At 38.1% G+C, this 16,247-nt stretch overlaps 1 protein-coding gene and 1 pseudogene across 4 annotated transcripts in view; one reads left to right on the forward strand and one right to left on the reverse strand.

Annotated features, from left to right (window-relative positions):
- KDM3A (lysine demethylase 3A) overlaps window positions 1-16,247 on the forward strand; it is a 54,315-nt gene that overhangs the window by 33,326 nt on the left and 4,742 nt on the right. For all 4 annotated transcript variants that reach the window (XM_006917714.3, XM_015593860.2, XM_015593859.2 and 1 more), the window contains exons 16-21: window positions 608-803; window positions 2,040-2,212; window positions 2,623-2,859; window positions 4,137-4,308; window positions 6,791-6,878; window positions 7,569-7,699. In XM_006917714.3, coding sequence (XP_006917776.1) covers window positions 608-803; window positions 2,040-2,212; window positions 2,623-2,859; window positions 4,137-4,308; window positions 6,791-6,878; window positions 7,569-7,699 — 997 coding nt within the window. The remainder of the gene's footprint in view (window positions 1-607; window positions 804-2,039; window positions 2,213-2,622; window positions 2,860-4,136; window positions 4,309-6,790; window positions 6,879-7,568; window positions 7,700-16,247) is intronic.
- On the reverse strand, window positions 13,022-13,141 carry LOC112484553 (annotated as a pseudogene).

Here is a 16,247-nt window from a genome sequence, read left to right on the forward strand (position 1 = left end):
ATAAACTGACTCTGAGGTGTCAAGGCACTTTTTTAAGTAACAGATAAGTGTTCTTTCCATTATTTTTCCCATTTGACTTCTTTTAAGAGATGTTCATCACATTTTAAAGTCTACTCCGCCGTGCTCAATCAAAAGCTTTTTTTTTCTAAACAGTTTCCTTCTGAAATCACAGCTGTACCTTTCCTACCCCACCTCATTCATTTATTCATTCAGCAACTCTGTTTTGAGTGCTCATTCAGGATACTGGTGTGAGTTCACAGGGGAGATAGGCACAAAATGGTCATTTTAAAGCTACATGGTAAATGGAGCGATAGGGATATGTTGGAGCATGGATGGGTGATAAAGGGGGGGAGAGGGTAGTACTTTATGTATTTAAATTCTGAACATATCTTATGTTTTCACTAGTAATATGTAGAAGCTAAAAAATTAAAATCTCTCCCACTTTATAGTTTTCTATTGAAAGGTTACTGCAGCCATGGTGATATCCAGGGCTATTAGTTGGTTTTGTTTTGGATATTTATCTCTTACTGGTGAGATATTAGGGGAGAAGGTAAGAAAATGGAAATGGAATTTTTCAGCTTGTGTAAAATTCTCCTTTTATATGCAGACTTCCTTAGCTGGAGAAAAACCAACTCTTGGCACTGTACTCCAGCACAATCCCTCAGTGCTGGAGCCGATGGCTGTGGGTGGAGGCGCTGCCTCCAAGGCATCCGGCAGCATAAAGCCGCCCTGTCCAGCCAGCACATCTCCTTTAAACTGGCTGGCAGACCTGACCAGCGGGAATGTCAACAAAGAAAACAAGGGTGAGCATTTCCTGCTTTCCTCTGGGTTCCTGGGAATTTCAGTCCATTTGCGGAGGGGCTTGGCAGCCTCAGTTGCTGTGAGAAGTGTGGTTAGAAGTCATGTAGAATGGAAAGTGATTCCTGTAGTCACCCTGAGTCCTGACACAAATGTATGTTTTCAAAATGAAGCACCATGGAGGAGAACTTTTGTTGATGTAGAACCCTAGGTAAGGTTGAGATGGAGATTTTTTTTGCCTTTATCCTTACCCTACATATGGTTCATGTTTCATCTAAATTTGAATGTTCTGGCTTCAGTTTTATTTTTCTCATCTGCGCTGTTGTCTCGGGATGCTAGATCATAATATAAAGAACATGGTGTTTGGAATCATATAGTTAGATTAGAATTTACATGATTCTGGCTATGTTAAAAGAAAGAACAATTGCAGATCAATTTCTTTTATGCAAAGATCCTAAAATTTCAATGAATAGAATTCAACACTATACATAAGAGAATTATACAGCAAGAACAAGGGCTTCAGAAATACAGGTGTAGTTTAACATTCAATATTTTTTAGTATGTGTGCTGCCGAACCAAGCACGAACATTCAAAAAGTAGGAGAAAAATCACGTGCTGAGACACAGAATAGTAGTAGAATTTAATACCTATTCATGATTTTTTAAAAACCTTAAATTAGGAATAGAAGGGAATATCGTTAATATAATGAATTTCTACAATAAAACTGCAAACATCATAAATAATGATAGAATTTTTAAATTGGTTACATTTTTTTTTTGATATTTCTCTGTGCCTTCAGGAAAGAGACAAGCATACTTGCTATCACTATTAAACATTGTACTGGAATTCCTATATTAGAGTTGGAAAGAAAGAGATAAAGCTGTTGATATTTGTAGGTAATCTGGTTATACATGTGAAAACCCCTCCAAAAATCTATATTTAATAAACATCTATCAAGGTTGCTAGTTACAGTGTTAATTTACAAAAATCAATTGTATTTTATATACCAGAAACAAATAGAAAATGGAAGTTTAAAAGACCATTTACCATAGTATCACCTTGAATAGTAGATATATACCCATTGGAAATTTTGTCTAAATCAATGTCATTGGTATTTATGCTGTTTTTCAGTTCTAGTAAATGAAAACCAAGTTCCAAAGTAATTCTGTTACTAGAAGACTAGAAGGGGATTTGTCTTTTAGAATGCTTTTCCATCTGTATGTTTTTGGTTTCGTTTTTAGAAAAACAACCAGCGATGCCAGTTTTAAAGAATGAAATCAAATGCCTTCCACCCCTACCCCCTTTGAGCAAATCCAGCACAGTCCTCCATACCTTTAACAGCACAATTTTGACACCTGTAAGCAACAACAATTCTGGTTTCCTCCGAAATCTCTTGAATTCTTCTGCAGGAAAGGTATGCATTTGTTGTATTGTTTCTATTCTGCCTAGTAAAGATGAATACAGGCAGAACAGGAAGAGACTAGAGAAATTGAGACAGAAAGGAGAAAGAGAGAGATGAATCCTAGGTTTTCCTTCCTGGGTACAGGAGGCCATGTCATTGACAGGTGGGCTTCATGGGATTTTGGTACTGGGCTGGGCCATTTTCTCTTGTTATGCTTTTTCCTGTACCCGCTTCCGTTGGTTGTGATGTCAAGTGGGGGAGGGGGTTTACCTTTTGTCCTAGGGTCCCGGACCTTACCTTACCTGGGGTCCTGGCTTGGACTCTCCTGGATATGTAATGTGTTCTTGTCCTACCATTATAGGAATGAGTTTTTGATGGTAGGGAATGACATATATAAGATTTCTATTCTTTCTCAAATTCAGACAGAAAATGGACTCAAGAATACACCAAAAATCCTTGATGACATCTTTGCCTCTTTGGTGCAAAATAAGGCGTCCTCTGATTTATCTAAGAGGCCTCAAGGACTGACGATCAAGCCCAGCATTCTGGGCTTTGACACACCTCACTACTGGCTGTGTGACAATCGCTTGCTGTGCCTGCAGGATCCCAACAACAAGAGCAACTGGAATGTGTTTAGGGAATGCTGGAAACAAGGACAGGTGAGAGGGTCCTTTGCTCCCCCAGCCTCGTTCAAATCCCCCTTCTCGGTACCTTTGGCAGACTCGGACAACCCCACCCGTCCTTCCCCGCATCCTCAGTTTTAACTGGTATATACTTTATCTCCTATTTCTATACTTTACTGTTTAAGGTGAATATAATTAAGACAGAGTGTGGCTGTGAGTCTTATTTTTTTCAGCAGACATTCCTAAGCTAGCTTTTCTAATGAGGTTTTGACTGCTTTTGAGCAGTCATCATCATTGGATTTTTTGATGAGAACATTTTGGACTCAGTGATTCTTGCATGACACATCTCAGTAGGGGAAGTAGGAGTATAACTAGGAGGCTGATGGGATTGGGAGCAGGACAAAATATGATAATCATGCATCCCTCTTCCATGAATTAAAACCTTGAACTGAAGGCAGTTTGAGATGGGCCAGAGCCAAGTGGTGTCATCTTGGAATTGGTGTGTAGTCTCCCAAGGGGCCTGCTTTACAGGGCAGTGTTGTTCTGTCTTAAATTTTGGTTGATAGTGAAGGAGAAGTAGACCCGCTCCTCTGCTTTCTTGTTTTGGTTTTTGTTTTCTGAATCTTTGGCTTCTCTTCTGGGCCAAATAGAGTCCTTACGAAAGGAATACTGCTCTTGGACAAGGTCAGGACTTGGGGAATTGCCACACAGAAAAATGTACGTATTTAACAACAACCAAAAAAAATTGTAAAAATTTTTTTCAGCCCTGTGTACTAACTAAAATTTGCTCGTGGCAATGACTGAATACAGACCACCAGCATAGATAACATAATGTTTAAAAATAATAGAACTCATTATCAGTATTCCAGTCAGGCTTTTTCATGTAAAGATCAGGATTTCTGGCTTGTCTTAGGTAATCGAAGGACTTGGCAAACTCAGTTCCATATAATAGGCTGGAGGCCAGTGGCAGTGCCGTTTGTCAGGACTCTCCTGCTGGCCTGTCTCTCCTTCACATCATCTGCCTGACCCTGAGCCTTGTCACTGGTATTCTGTGGATAATGGGATCTGAGTCAGAAGGTGTGATCCTTGCTCCTAGAATCTTACTAATGTAGTTTGAGAGCAAAGGGTGTGTAACGAATGAGTGGTGAAGACGAGGAATGCTACAGGAGCTTGGAGGACTAAGCTGGTACTTTGGGATCTGAGACAGGACGACCCACAGGGAAACAAACCAGCAGCTGTTTGAATAGGGGCTGCTACGGGTATGAGGAAAGAGCTGGGGGAGTTCAAACTAAAGTCTTTGTTCTCTTCTTTAGCCAGTGATGGTGTCGGGAGTGCATCACAAATTAAACACTGAACTTTGGAAACCCGAATCCTTCAGGAAAGAGTTTGGAAGTCAGGAAGTCGACCTAGTTAATTGTAGAACAAATGAGATCATCACAGGAGCCACAGTAGGAGACTTCTGGGACGGATTTGAAGATGTTCCAAGTATGTATTAAAGACCTTTTAGAGGAGTGTTGAGAATGTGAAAGGAGGGGCACAGAAATACCAGGAGTCTGAGACCTTTGGTGGCAACAACAGTATTTTCCAGGATTTGGGAGTTTAAAATTAGTATCTGTTTTTTCTTTCTGTTTACAAAGTTTATATATTTGAACTGAGACAGATTCACTTTGTAGTTTCTTAGAAAGGTAAGATTTTGGTCATCTGTTCTTACAGTGCCTCCATGTCTGTCGTGTGACATGAATGCTGTGCTTCCACTTGTGCCCAGCAGGAGAGCAACACAGAGTCAAGGCTTATGACTCAAGGCTGGTGGTTTTATGTGTGTGTTACCTTCATGTATTTTTTTTTTTTTTTTTAAATTTTTTATTATTGTTTAACAAGGTAAGTAGGTCTTCCCTGAAAGTACCAGAGAATGTGAATTCATTTAACACAGGGTCTCCTGGTCACCGTCTACTTCATCTGGGTGAGAGGGGGGATTGTGACAGTAAGAAGGCTTGTCTGTGCTGAGGTTTGGCCCTTTCTGTGGACTGGCCAGTCAGCAAACTTTCTGAGAAGGTGAAGTCCACACCAGACCCTATGGTTCACATAAGCACAACCATGGGTCACCATGCTCCTATCCCGGCTGGAAGGTTTGGCCAGTTCATTCTTATGGCTCGGTAATTCAAGTAAGCTCATTCATCACTCTCATCCTTTTAAGAACTACTTTCACTTTTTAATCTTTTGCTTCCTTATTCTCTGTTACTCATATTTACAGGTTATGGTCTATACTTTTCAACAGACTTTAAAACAAAGTTATAGCTAACTCTTGTATAAGATGTGATGAGGTTTTCCGTAATTAGATGCTAAGATGGAGTTTCAGATGTAAGATATTTGCCTAGGGATCAGTATCTGTAAATGACGAAAGAAGTGGGAAGCAGGACTGGGCAGGAAAAGGAGTCAGCTGCAATGCATACTCAACAAAGCCTCAGCCAGTGTGACGGGGAGTTCTGGAGCAAGTATTGGCCCTCATGGTCTCAGTTTGGGCTAAAATGGGAAATGTCAGGGCCTTTACTCCCCTACCTCCTCAGTCTCTAGATATTGGTTCCCGGAGAAGGGTAGTGACCTGGTGAGGCGGCTCTCTGCAGCTGAGGCAGACCCTACAGCTGTGTCTGGGCAGCAAGTCGTGTGAAGGGGATCTCATGACACAGCAACCATAGCACTCCCCAATGAGGCCTAGGTTCAAATCTTGACTCTCAATAAGTACTTGCTGTTATATGGGCTTGGTGATTTAATTTTTCTGAGATACAGACTTCCTCATGCCTACAAATGGTTAAGTCAGCCCAGTCAGCTGCAACTTGTCTTCTCCATACTGACGATCCTGCTACATACACCCCCAACGTGCCACCCACATTGGAGTGCGGCTGGTGTTCTGAATAGACTCTGTACCCTGTGATTTCTTATCTTTGTTGCCTCCTGGAGTGTGCACCTATTTAAATTCGGTTATGGAACAGTGCGTGGTTGACTGTAAAACATTATACAAATGTTAGTCCTCAAGAATACAAGTTCTGAAGTCAAACCCATGTTCCAGTTCCAATTCTGCTGGACCTTGGGCATCTGTAAATTTCCTCATCCAGAATTGAGAATATTAAATAGTGCTTGATCTCATTGGGATATTGGGTTTAGTCGTAAGGATTAAATTGTTAACACTTAGCAGAGACTGGAACGCATCAAGAAATGAAATAATGGTTGTCATTGCTGTTGATCATAATTATCAATATACCATTTCCAATTAGAGCTCCTTGTTTGTTGGTTCCTTGGCATGACCCATAACAGCTATTAGTTGTAACTGTTAACAAGAAAATAGTTCTGAGTAAACCTTATGTGTGCTATCCAGAAGATGGGGAGCAAAGAGTGGGTCCTGCTGGCCCTAGTTCTCCCTGGATATAACATCAGGTAGTTTAAGTCTTTCGGAGTAAAACAAGTCATTTCTATTTCATGCTAGCCTCAGAAAACTCCCTGCCCCGCCCCCCCACCGTGGCCTTTGATCGTTGCTGTTTTGTTGGAAGCTGCTTGCTTGTTCCAGAACTCTATATACAAAGAGGAGACTGAGTGAAAGGGACAACTGTCAATATACCACTTATGTGTGATGGGTAAAAGGGAGTGGTGGAAATCTCAAAGAATGGAGTAGCAGTTTAATAAGCACCTAAAAAAAGACAGAGCCCTGAAACAAATGAGTTAGTGATCTTTATTTTGCTACCTCTTGCTGCCTCCTGGGTATAAATGAATTTCTTGGCACTATAGAAGAGTGTTAGCAATTGACAGAGGGGAATATTAAAGAAAAGTAACATTTATATAACTAAGTATTGTCAGGTAATGAAGATTTTGCAGAGATAAAATTGGTTTTCGTTGCTAATGCTAATTGGCCATTTATTTTGGTCTGTTTCTGAGTTATGAATAGTAACAATTCAGTTATTCTGGTTATTTTTTTCAGACCGATTGAAAAATGATAAAGAACCAATGGTGTTGAAACTTAAGGACTGGCCACCGGGAGAAGATTTTAGAGATATGATGCCTTCCAGGTAGGGTTATGGATTTTGGGGTAGATGATTCTGTCCTTGACTTAGTAGGATAAATTCTTTTTTGAGGGAGTGAGAAAATCGTTTTCAGGGCCATATGGACGGTCCCATAATTTTACTGGTGCTGATTTTTCATTCTAATTCTATAGACTTTGGAGCCATGTATTTTTAAGTGAGATGAAGAAGGTACTGACTTTTAGATATGTCTAATGAAAGTTCCGCACATTTCCCCTGCAGTGCTCTGCCAGAGAAGAGGTGGCTCAAATGTTGCAAGTGCTGAATAGGGCGCAGCAGAGGGATTCAGTGGGATTCAGTGTAGTGATGTCATTGCATTAGACAACAAGACAGCCGGATTGGTAGATTAATTTTCTTGACTTGAACTTAAACCTTAAAGAGGATCCTCGGAAATAATGAATAATACATCCCTGAGTGTCCTTATCTTCAGGAATTTATCGCTCAAATCTTTTATCTGAAATATTCCATATCGTTTGGATACGTGTGTAGTATAGGAGAGGAAGACGACATTCTTATTCATAACTACTAAAATTCTAATTTTAATAATCGTTAATGTTGTCTCAGTCTTCATGGGCACAGATATTTTTGTTTATTGCCTTCGTGTAGAAGGAACAACAGATCACACAATAATGAATTAGAAAGGCAAGCTTATTTTTCAAATTTTTTGTTTTGTGCCAGGTTTGATGATTTGATGGCCAACATTCCACTTCCTGAGTATACACGGAGAGATGGCAAATTGAATTTGGCCTCTAGGCTGCCAAACTACTTTGTTAGGCCAGATCTTGGTCCCAAGATGTATAATGCATACGGTAAGGAAGAAATGGCTAATTTGAAAAAATTATAATGGAAATAAATCAAATCAAAATGTTTGGAAAATAGATGTTTCAGGAGGGAGATGGGAAAACATCTATAATCCCAACATTTAACACAGCAATAGGCTTCATTTTTGCATAGTTCCTTTCATTACTTGGCCACATGTATGTGTATTTCTTTTTCATAGTTGTAGGGCATATGCAGTGTTTTATTTTTCTCTTTTGTACAACTGATACTATATTGTAAAATCTTTACATGTTTCTTAATAATCCTTAAAACTTTTAGAATTGTATTGATTGGGGTAACATTGGTTAAAAATAAATTTCAGGTGTACAACTTTATTTTTAATTTTTTTCAATTACAGTTGACAGTCATATTAGTTTCAGGTGTATAGCATAGTGGTTAAAGTGACCCCCCTGATTAGTCGAGTACATGCCTGGCATCATACATAATTATTTAAGTAACATTGACTATATTTCCTTTGCTGTACTTTATATCCCTGTGACTGTTTTGTAACTACCAATTTGTACTTCTCAATCCCTTCACCTTTTTGACCCAGCCCCTCATCCACCCTCCAGTCTGGCAATCGCTAGTTTATATACTCTGTATTTATGAGTTTGTTTCTGTTTTCTTTGTTTATTTTGTTTTTAGATTCCACATACAAATAAAATCGTATGTATTTATCTCTCTGTGACTTATTTCACTTAGCATAATATTCTCTAGGTCTACCCATGTTGTTGCAGATGGTAAGATTTCATTGTTTTGTAAGATTGAGTAGTATTCCATTGTGTATATATATGTACCACAGTCTTTAGTCATCTATCATGGACATGTAGACTTATCTTGTTTCCGTATCTTGGCTATTGTAAATAATGCTGCAGTGAACATAGGGATGCTCATATCTCTTCGAATTAGTGTTTTGGATGTCTTCAGATAAATACCCAGAAGTGGTACTGCTGAGTCATATGGTAGTTCTGTTTTTAATTGTTTAAGGAACCTCCATGCTCTTTTCCATAATGGCTGTACCACTTTGCAGTCCCACCAACAGTGCTTGAAGGTTCCCTTTTCTCCACATTTTTGCCAACACTTGTTGTTTGTTAATTTATTAATGATAGTCATTCTGAGAAGTATGAGTTTATAACTCATTGTGGTTTTAATTTGCATTTTTCCTGATGATTAGTGACTTCGAGCATCTTTCCATATATCTGTTGGTCATGTGTATGTCTTCTTTGGGGAACAGTCTATTCAGGTCCTGCCCATTTTTTAATCATGTTGTTTTTCTTTTAGGTGTTAAGTTGTATGAATTCTTTGTAAGTTTTGGATATTTAGTAAGCCCTTATCGGTTGTATCATTAGCAAATATTTTCTCTCATTTGGTAGGTTTACTTTTTGTTTTGTTGATGACTTCCTTCACTGTGCAAAAACTTTTTAGTTTGATGTAGTGTCATTTATTCATTTATTTATTTATTTATTTTCTTTGCCCATGGAGACATAGCCAAAAAATATTAAGAGTGATGTCAAAGCGTTTACTGCCTACGTTTTCTTCTAGGAATTTTATGGTTTTGAGTCTTAAATTTAAGTCTTTAATTCAATTTGCGTTTATTCTTGTATCTGGTGTAAGAAAATGGTGATCCAGTTTCATTTTTTTTGCCTAGTTTTCCCAACACATTTGTTGAAGAAACGATTGTCTTTACCCCGTTGTGTATTCTTGCTGCCTTTGTCATGGATAATTGACCATGTAGGCATGAATTTATTTCTGGACTCTATTTTGATCCAATGATCTATGTGTCAGTCTTTATGTCAGTACCATGCTGTTTTGATTACTATAGCCTTATAATATAGTTTGATATCATGTAGCATGATAACCTCCAACTTTGTTCTTTCTCAAGATTGCTTTGGCTATTCTGGTCTTTTTTTGTTCCATATAAATTTTAGGATTATTCTAGTTCTGTGAAAAATACCAGTTCTAATAGTGTTTTTGATGGAATCTAGGATTCCCTATATATTGTATCATGTCATCTCTAAATAAGACACTAATTTGACTTCTTTCCAATTTAAATGCCTTTTATTTATTTTTCTTATTTGATTACTGTGGCTAGGACTTCCATTACTATGTTGAATAAAAGTGGTGAAAATGGGCATCCTTGTCTTGTTCATGATCTTAGAGGAAAAGCTTTCATCTTTTCCCCATTGAGTATGATATTGGCTTTGGGTTTGTCATATATGGCCTTTTTTATGTTGCAGTGTGTTCCCTGTATTCCTACTTTGCTGAGAGTTTTTATCATAAATGGATGTTGGATTTTGTAAAAAGCTTTTTCTTCATCTATTGATATGATCATACGATTTTTATCCTCCATTTCGTTTATGTGATGTATCATGTTAATTGATTCGTGGGTATTGAACCAACCTTGCATCCCACAAATAAATCCCACTGGATAATGGTGTATGATCTTTTTAATGTTTTGCTGAATTCAGTTTATTATTTTGTTGAGGATTTTTGCATCTATGTTCATCAGGGATATTGGCCTATAATGCCCTTGATTTGTAATGTCTTTGTCTGGTTTTCAAATCAGGGTAATGTTGGCCTTGTAAATGAACTTGGGAGGCTTCCCTCCTTTTGAATTTTTTGGAAGAGTTTGAGAAAGATAGATGTTAATTCTTTGAATGTTTGGTAGAATTCACCAATGAAGCCATCTGGTCTTGGACTTTTGTTTTTGGGGAGCTTTTTGATTACTATTTCAATTTTCTTACTACTGCTCAGTCTCTTTAGGTTTTCCAGTTCTTCTTGGGTCAGTCTGGGAAGGTTATATATTTCTAAGAATTTCTCTGTTTCTTCTAGGTTATCAGATTTGGTGGCATATAGCTTTTCCTAGTATTTTTGTATACTTTGTGTTTTTGTGGTGTTTATTGTAACTTCTCTTTCATTTTAGTTTTTATTTATTTGAGTCTTTTCTCTTTTTTCCTTAGTGAGTCTAGCCAGAGGTTTGTCACTTTATTTATCTTATCAAAGAACCCCTCTCTGTTTCATTAATTTTTTCTATTGTCTTTTATTATCTATTTCATTTATTTCTGCTCTAATTTTTATGATTTCCTTCCTTTTGCTTACTTTGGGCTTCTTTTTCTTTTTCTAGTTCTTTAAGTTGTAATGTTGTTTATCTGAGATATTTCTTGTTTCTTGTAATGTTGTTTATCTGAGATATTTCTTGTTTCTTCTGTGATGCTATAACTTCATGCTTAGTACCACTTTTGCTGCATCTGCAAAATTTTGTTTTGGCGTATATTTATTTTCATTTTTCTGTATGTATCTTTTGATCTTTTATTTATTCTTTGACCAAATAGTTTTTCAGTAGCTTGTTTATTCTCCACATATTTGTGGTGTTTCCTGCTTAATTCTTGTAGTTAACTTCCAGTTTCATACCATTTTATTTGGTAAATATACTTGGTATGATCTAAATCTTAAGTATATTGAGATAAGTTTGTGCCCCAACATATGGTCTGTCCTTGAGAATGTTCAATTTGCACTTGAGAAGAATGTATATTCTGTCATTGTGGAATAGAAAGTTCTGTAAAAATTTATTATATCTATTTGTTGTAATGTGTCATTTAAGGCTATTTCCTTGTTGACTTTTTGTTTGGATGGTTGCTGTCAGTGGGGTAGGGGTATTCAGGTCCCCTACTATAATTTTTGTTAATTTCTTCCTTTAGATCTGTCAGTAATTGCTTTATATATTTTGTTGCTCCCAGGTTGGGTGCATATGTATTGATAAGTATTATGTCTTCATAATGGTTTATCCCCTTTATCATTCTAAAATGTTTGTCTTTTAGACCTAAAGGATATTATGCTAAGTGAAATAAGTCAGTTAAAGACAAATGCCATATGATTTCATTTATATGTGGAGTCTAATAAAATAAACAAAACAAAAGCAAACTCATAGAACATCTTGATGGTTGTCAGTTGGGAGAGGAGTTGAGGGGATGGGTAAAAAAGGAGTACACATTGCCAATTATAAACAGTCACAGGGATGTAAAGTACAGCCTAGGGAAATATAATCAATAATATTGTAATAATTATGGTGTCAGATGGATACTAGATTTATTGGAGTGATCACTTCTTAAGTCTAATGACTATATTGAAACTAATGTAATACTGTATATCAACTGTAATTGAAAAATTAAAAAACTTGATTTTAAATGTCCATGTTTGTTTCTTGATACCTTTTCTGTCTTGAAATCTATCTTGTCTCATACAAGTACAGCTATACCTACTTTTCTCTGTATGCCATTTGCTTGAAGTATCATCTTCCAGCCCTTCACCTTTGCCTCTGTTTATCTTTATAGCTGAGATGGGTTTCCTGAAGGCAACATATAGTTGAGTGTTTTTTAATCCCTCCCACTATTCTGTGCCTTTTGATTGGTGAGTTCAGTCCATTTACATTTAGGGTGATTATTATATGAGGACTTAATACAGCTATTTTATGTTTTGTTTTCTTGTTGCTTTGTATCTCCATTGTTTCTTTTTCCTTGTGCCTCTGTTATTTTAGTTTGGTGGTTTTCTATGATTTTTCTGTCTGTCTTCTCTTTTTTTATGTTACTTTTTTGTTTTGTGATTTCCATTAGGTTTATGTAAAAAAAAAAAGTTTCATACATACTGTAGTCCTTTTTCTTCTGATTGTATCTTCATCAGCTGTGCAAGTTTAATCCTTTTCCTCTGCTTTTATGTTTTTGTTGGTACAAATTTTCCTTTTTATGCTGTGCATTTGTTTCCAAATTGCATGTTTATAATCTTTTTTTTTTAGAATGCTTTATTCCCCTTTAACCTTTATGTTATAATTGTTTAATGTTCTATTCTGAAATAGAGTTGCAATTTTCTGCTTCTGTCTCTCATCTTACAAAAGTTTTGTGTACTTTGCATTTTTGTTTCAGGTAGAAGAGGCCCTTTCAGCATTTCTTGTAATGCAGGTCTTGTGGTGGTATATTCCCTCAGTTTTTTTTATTTGTTTGTTTGTTTGAGAAAATCTTTATTTCTCCTTTATATTTAATGGATAACTTTACTGGACATATTAGTCTTGGCTGGTCATTTCTCTCTTGCAGTATTTTGAATATTTCATTCCACTCTACTGGTTTGTAAGTTTTCTGTTGAATAATCTGATGATGATCTAATGGGGTTTTCTTTGTAGGTTATAGTCCTTTTCCCTGGCTGCTTTCCCTCCCTCCTTCCCTCCCTTTTTTCCTTTCTCTTTCATTCATTCATTCATTCATTCATTCATTTTTTAGGAGAGACAACCCTTGGTTGACCTCACAGATTGCAAAGACCTTGTCAGTTTACAGCACCTCGTCTTCCTAGGTGGTCTCCCATCCAAGTACTGCTTAGACCCGAACCCTGCTTAGCTTCCGAGATCAGATGAGATTGGGCTTGTTCAGGGTAGCATGGCCATAGACTCCTTGGCTGCCTTTAAAATTCTTTGTCATTAAGTTTTGACAGTTTGAAAAAAAATGTGTTTTGGGCGAAGGTTTTTTTGTATTGATAAAATTAGGTGTTCTGTTAGCTTCCTCTCTCCTAAAGTCCAGTTCTTTCCACAGGCTTGGGAAGTTCTTATTAATTATTTTTTTGAGTAGGCTCTGTGTTTCTTTCTCTTTCTCTTTTCTTTCTGGTATAACCATTAAGCTTTTGTTGCTCTTCATAATGGAGTCAGTTCTCAGAGAATTCTTAAAATTTTTTTTTCTTAGTTCTCTTCTTCCTCCTGGGTCATTTCTAGGTTTCTGACTTTGAGCTAGCTAATTCTCTTTACCATCTGGTCTTCTCAGTTTCCCATGCTCTCTAATGCATCCTTTATCTCATTTATTGAGTTTTTCAGTTCCAGAATTTCTGTTTGGTTCTTTTTTATAGTTTCAGTCTCTTTGGTAAAGTACTCCTTTTCATTAATTTCCTTTCTGAGCTCCTTGAACTGCCTTTTTGAGTTCTCTTATATCTGGTTGAGCTTCTTCATAACTACAATCTTAAATTCTCTGTCATTTACGTCACGTCCTTCTATGACTCTGAGTTTAGTGTCAGGAGACACTCCATTTTCCTTCTGTGCTCCAGTATTACCTTGTTCATGGTATTTGATGGCTTATTTCTCTGCTTGTGCAGTTGAGGTAGGGAGTTCTTTTGTCGTTTAGATGCTGTTTGTTCTCAGGAATTTAGCAGATTGATAGGTAGGGTACTTTCTTTTGTTTTCCAGTAGATGGTGGTGTAGTGCAAGTATTTATGTGCACTATTTGTGCCTCTAAGATAGCAGTGAAACAGCATTGTTTGGTTGAGGAGAATGCTGCATACTTGCTGGGATGATGGGTGTCCTCTCTGTGACAGCTCTCTTCGGTTATGGGGCACTGTCACTGTGGTGGGAGTATATGGCGGGTGGAAAACTAGTTTTATGAGTTCCCAGCACTACCTTCTTTTTATTAATGGTCGCTGGCCCTGCTGTGTTTTTGGAGGTGTCTCCACAACCTCTGCTGGGCTCTGCGAGATGGGCAGGGCATGGAAAATATGGGCAAGTTCTTGTGGCTCCATCCCCCTGCCAGCATTGGCTTTGTATATTGCCATGCTATGTGGGGCTTCTCATCCTTACTGGGCTTTGCCTGGATGTGTGGGGCTATGAAGGAAAGTTCAAAATTTGTGGCTCTGCCCCACTTCCAGTAATGGCTGTGCTGTGTTTTAAGCTCCGTAGCCACATCTACCAGAGTCTGCCATGATGGGGCAGGGAAAAAGGAGACGCTTTTTCTTGGTGCACCACTGCTTCTGCCCTTCTTAACAATCCAGGCCATAGTGTGAGGGATTCAGTTCAACCCTGCTACCCACCCTTTTGTCCGCTGAACTCACTGGAGCAATGATGGGTGCTGAATTTGATCTGCGACAACCGCCCCTGTCCTTTCTCAATCTGATCTCCTCTACTCATTCCAATTTGCCCACCTTGATATGTTCCAATGGGTGGATTTTTCAGGTGTGTTTGTGTATTGAGTAGAGGATCTTTTATTGAGTTATAGTTGTCCTACATGTTGTAAATTTAGATGGAGAAAAAAAGGAGTCGTGTTACTTCACCGTGATGCTCTCGTCACTTTAGTCCTTAATAATCAGATAATTTTTAATAGTTACATGGTACCTCATTGAATGTAACTTCCTTAATCATTTCAGTGTTGCTGGATATCTGGGTCAGTCTGCAGGCATTCCAGCTGTTTTAACATCTCCTATTCTTAAATGCAGTGTGCTATGTTCATGGGCAGTAGTTACTTAGGTTAGTATTTAAAGTATCCTTTTATTTGGGTTTATTGTTTGGACGTGACTCAGTAAGCTGCCCAACAGGGAGGATTGCTCAGGATAGAGACTGGTTCCTATACTTAACCAGCTGCTTCTGTCATTATTGCTATGATCTTACAATTGGCTATTTTGAAGGAGTTATTTTCCAATTTATTATTGAATGAAGTTTCAGTTGTTTGGATCATTTAGTGATTTTGATTTAGTGTTTTATACTATTTGGCCCCCATTTTTCTAGTCCTTTTATAAGTTACTTTGATTTTTATATCTTCCTCCCATAATTACCCCCAACTCTGATGTCTCAGACCTGAGGATGACAGTCCTCTTGGTGAAAGGACAGAGTCTTTGGCATCTTTGCTATGTTCTCCAGAGGCACTGAGGCAAGGGCTTCGACCTCAGTGTCACAGTTCTGTTGTGATGGAGTCAGCTCGGTGAGGAACATTCTGAGAGGGGAGTTTCTGTCCGGAAGCGCCCACAGACTAGATGTCCCAGATAGTTTTGCCAGGGTGCGGTGAAAAGTCTGTGAGAGAGAGAACATGGCAGGCAGCAGTCCCCTTGCCTATTCTCTTCGCTTCTCAGGTCTCAGATTAGAGAGCCCTGTACATGCTGTGAGTCTGCAGCATGTTCCCTGAGTTCTTGTTCCTCGAGCCCTTCAAAGCAGCGATATGGTCAGAATCTGAGGGCACAGTGGGGATTTACAGTGAACTTATGTAAACGAAAGCATTTTTCCACTGAAGTAAATTGTGTAATGTTACATAGTGTGATTATCCATGTTTTATTGAAATCATGAAGCTTCATAGGGTAGAAGTGGTTCCCTGAGAATTGGCAGCAGATATTTTCCCTCTCGATACCAGTAGATAGATGGCAGCAGTGTTCTATCAAAACTTTGCCTAAGACAAACTTGTTTACATCCAGAGTAAGCAGTTAGGGGTTGAAAATAACAAAAAATGTGTTCATTTTCCAACATCTTATACCTTATCATAAACATCATTAAAGAGCCGGCATTTTTCAGAGGTTGGGTGACTGAGCTGTGACTCCTCAGTCAGACAAAGAGTGAAAAGGCTTTTTGGAGAGAGTATATGGTCAATCCGTCTCCAGCTCCAACACCACCACCAGTTTTACAAATGGGGACCAAAACTTTAGGACCGTAGCAGGGACACTGACCTGCTCGGCATCTCAAAGGGGCAGGCAGCTAGTGGCAGGTCTGGGTCTTGAGTCTAGGACTAGATTTACAGGCTAGAGCCAGTTTCCCTT

The sequence above is a fragment of the Pteropus alecto genome, unplaced genomic scaffold (assembly GCF_000325575.1).
Source record: "Pteropus alecto unplaced genomic scaffold, ASM32557v1 scaffold117, whole genome shotgun sequence".
Taxonomy (NCBI): Eukaryota; Metazoa; Chordata; class Mammalia; order Chiroptera; family Pteropodidae; genus Pteropus; species Pteropus alecto.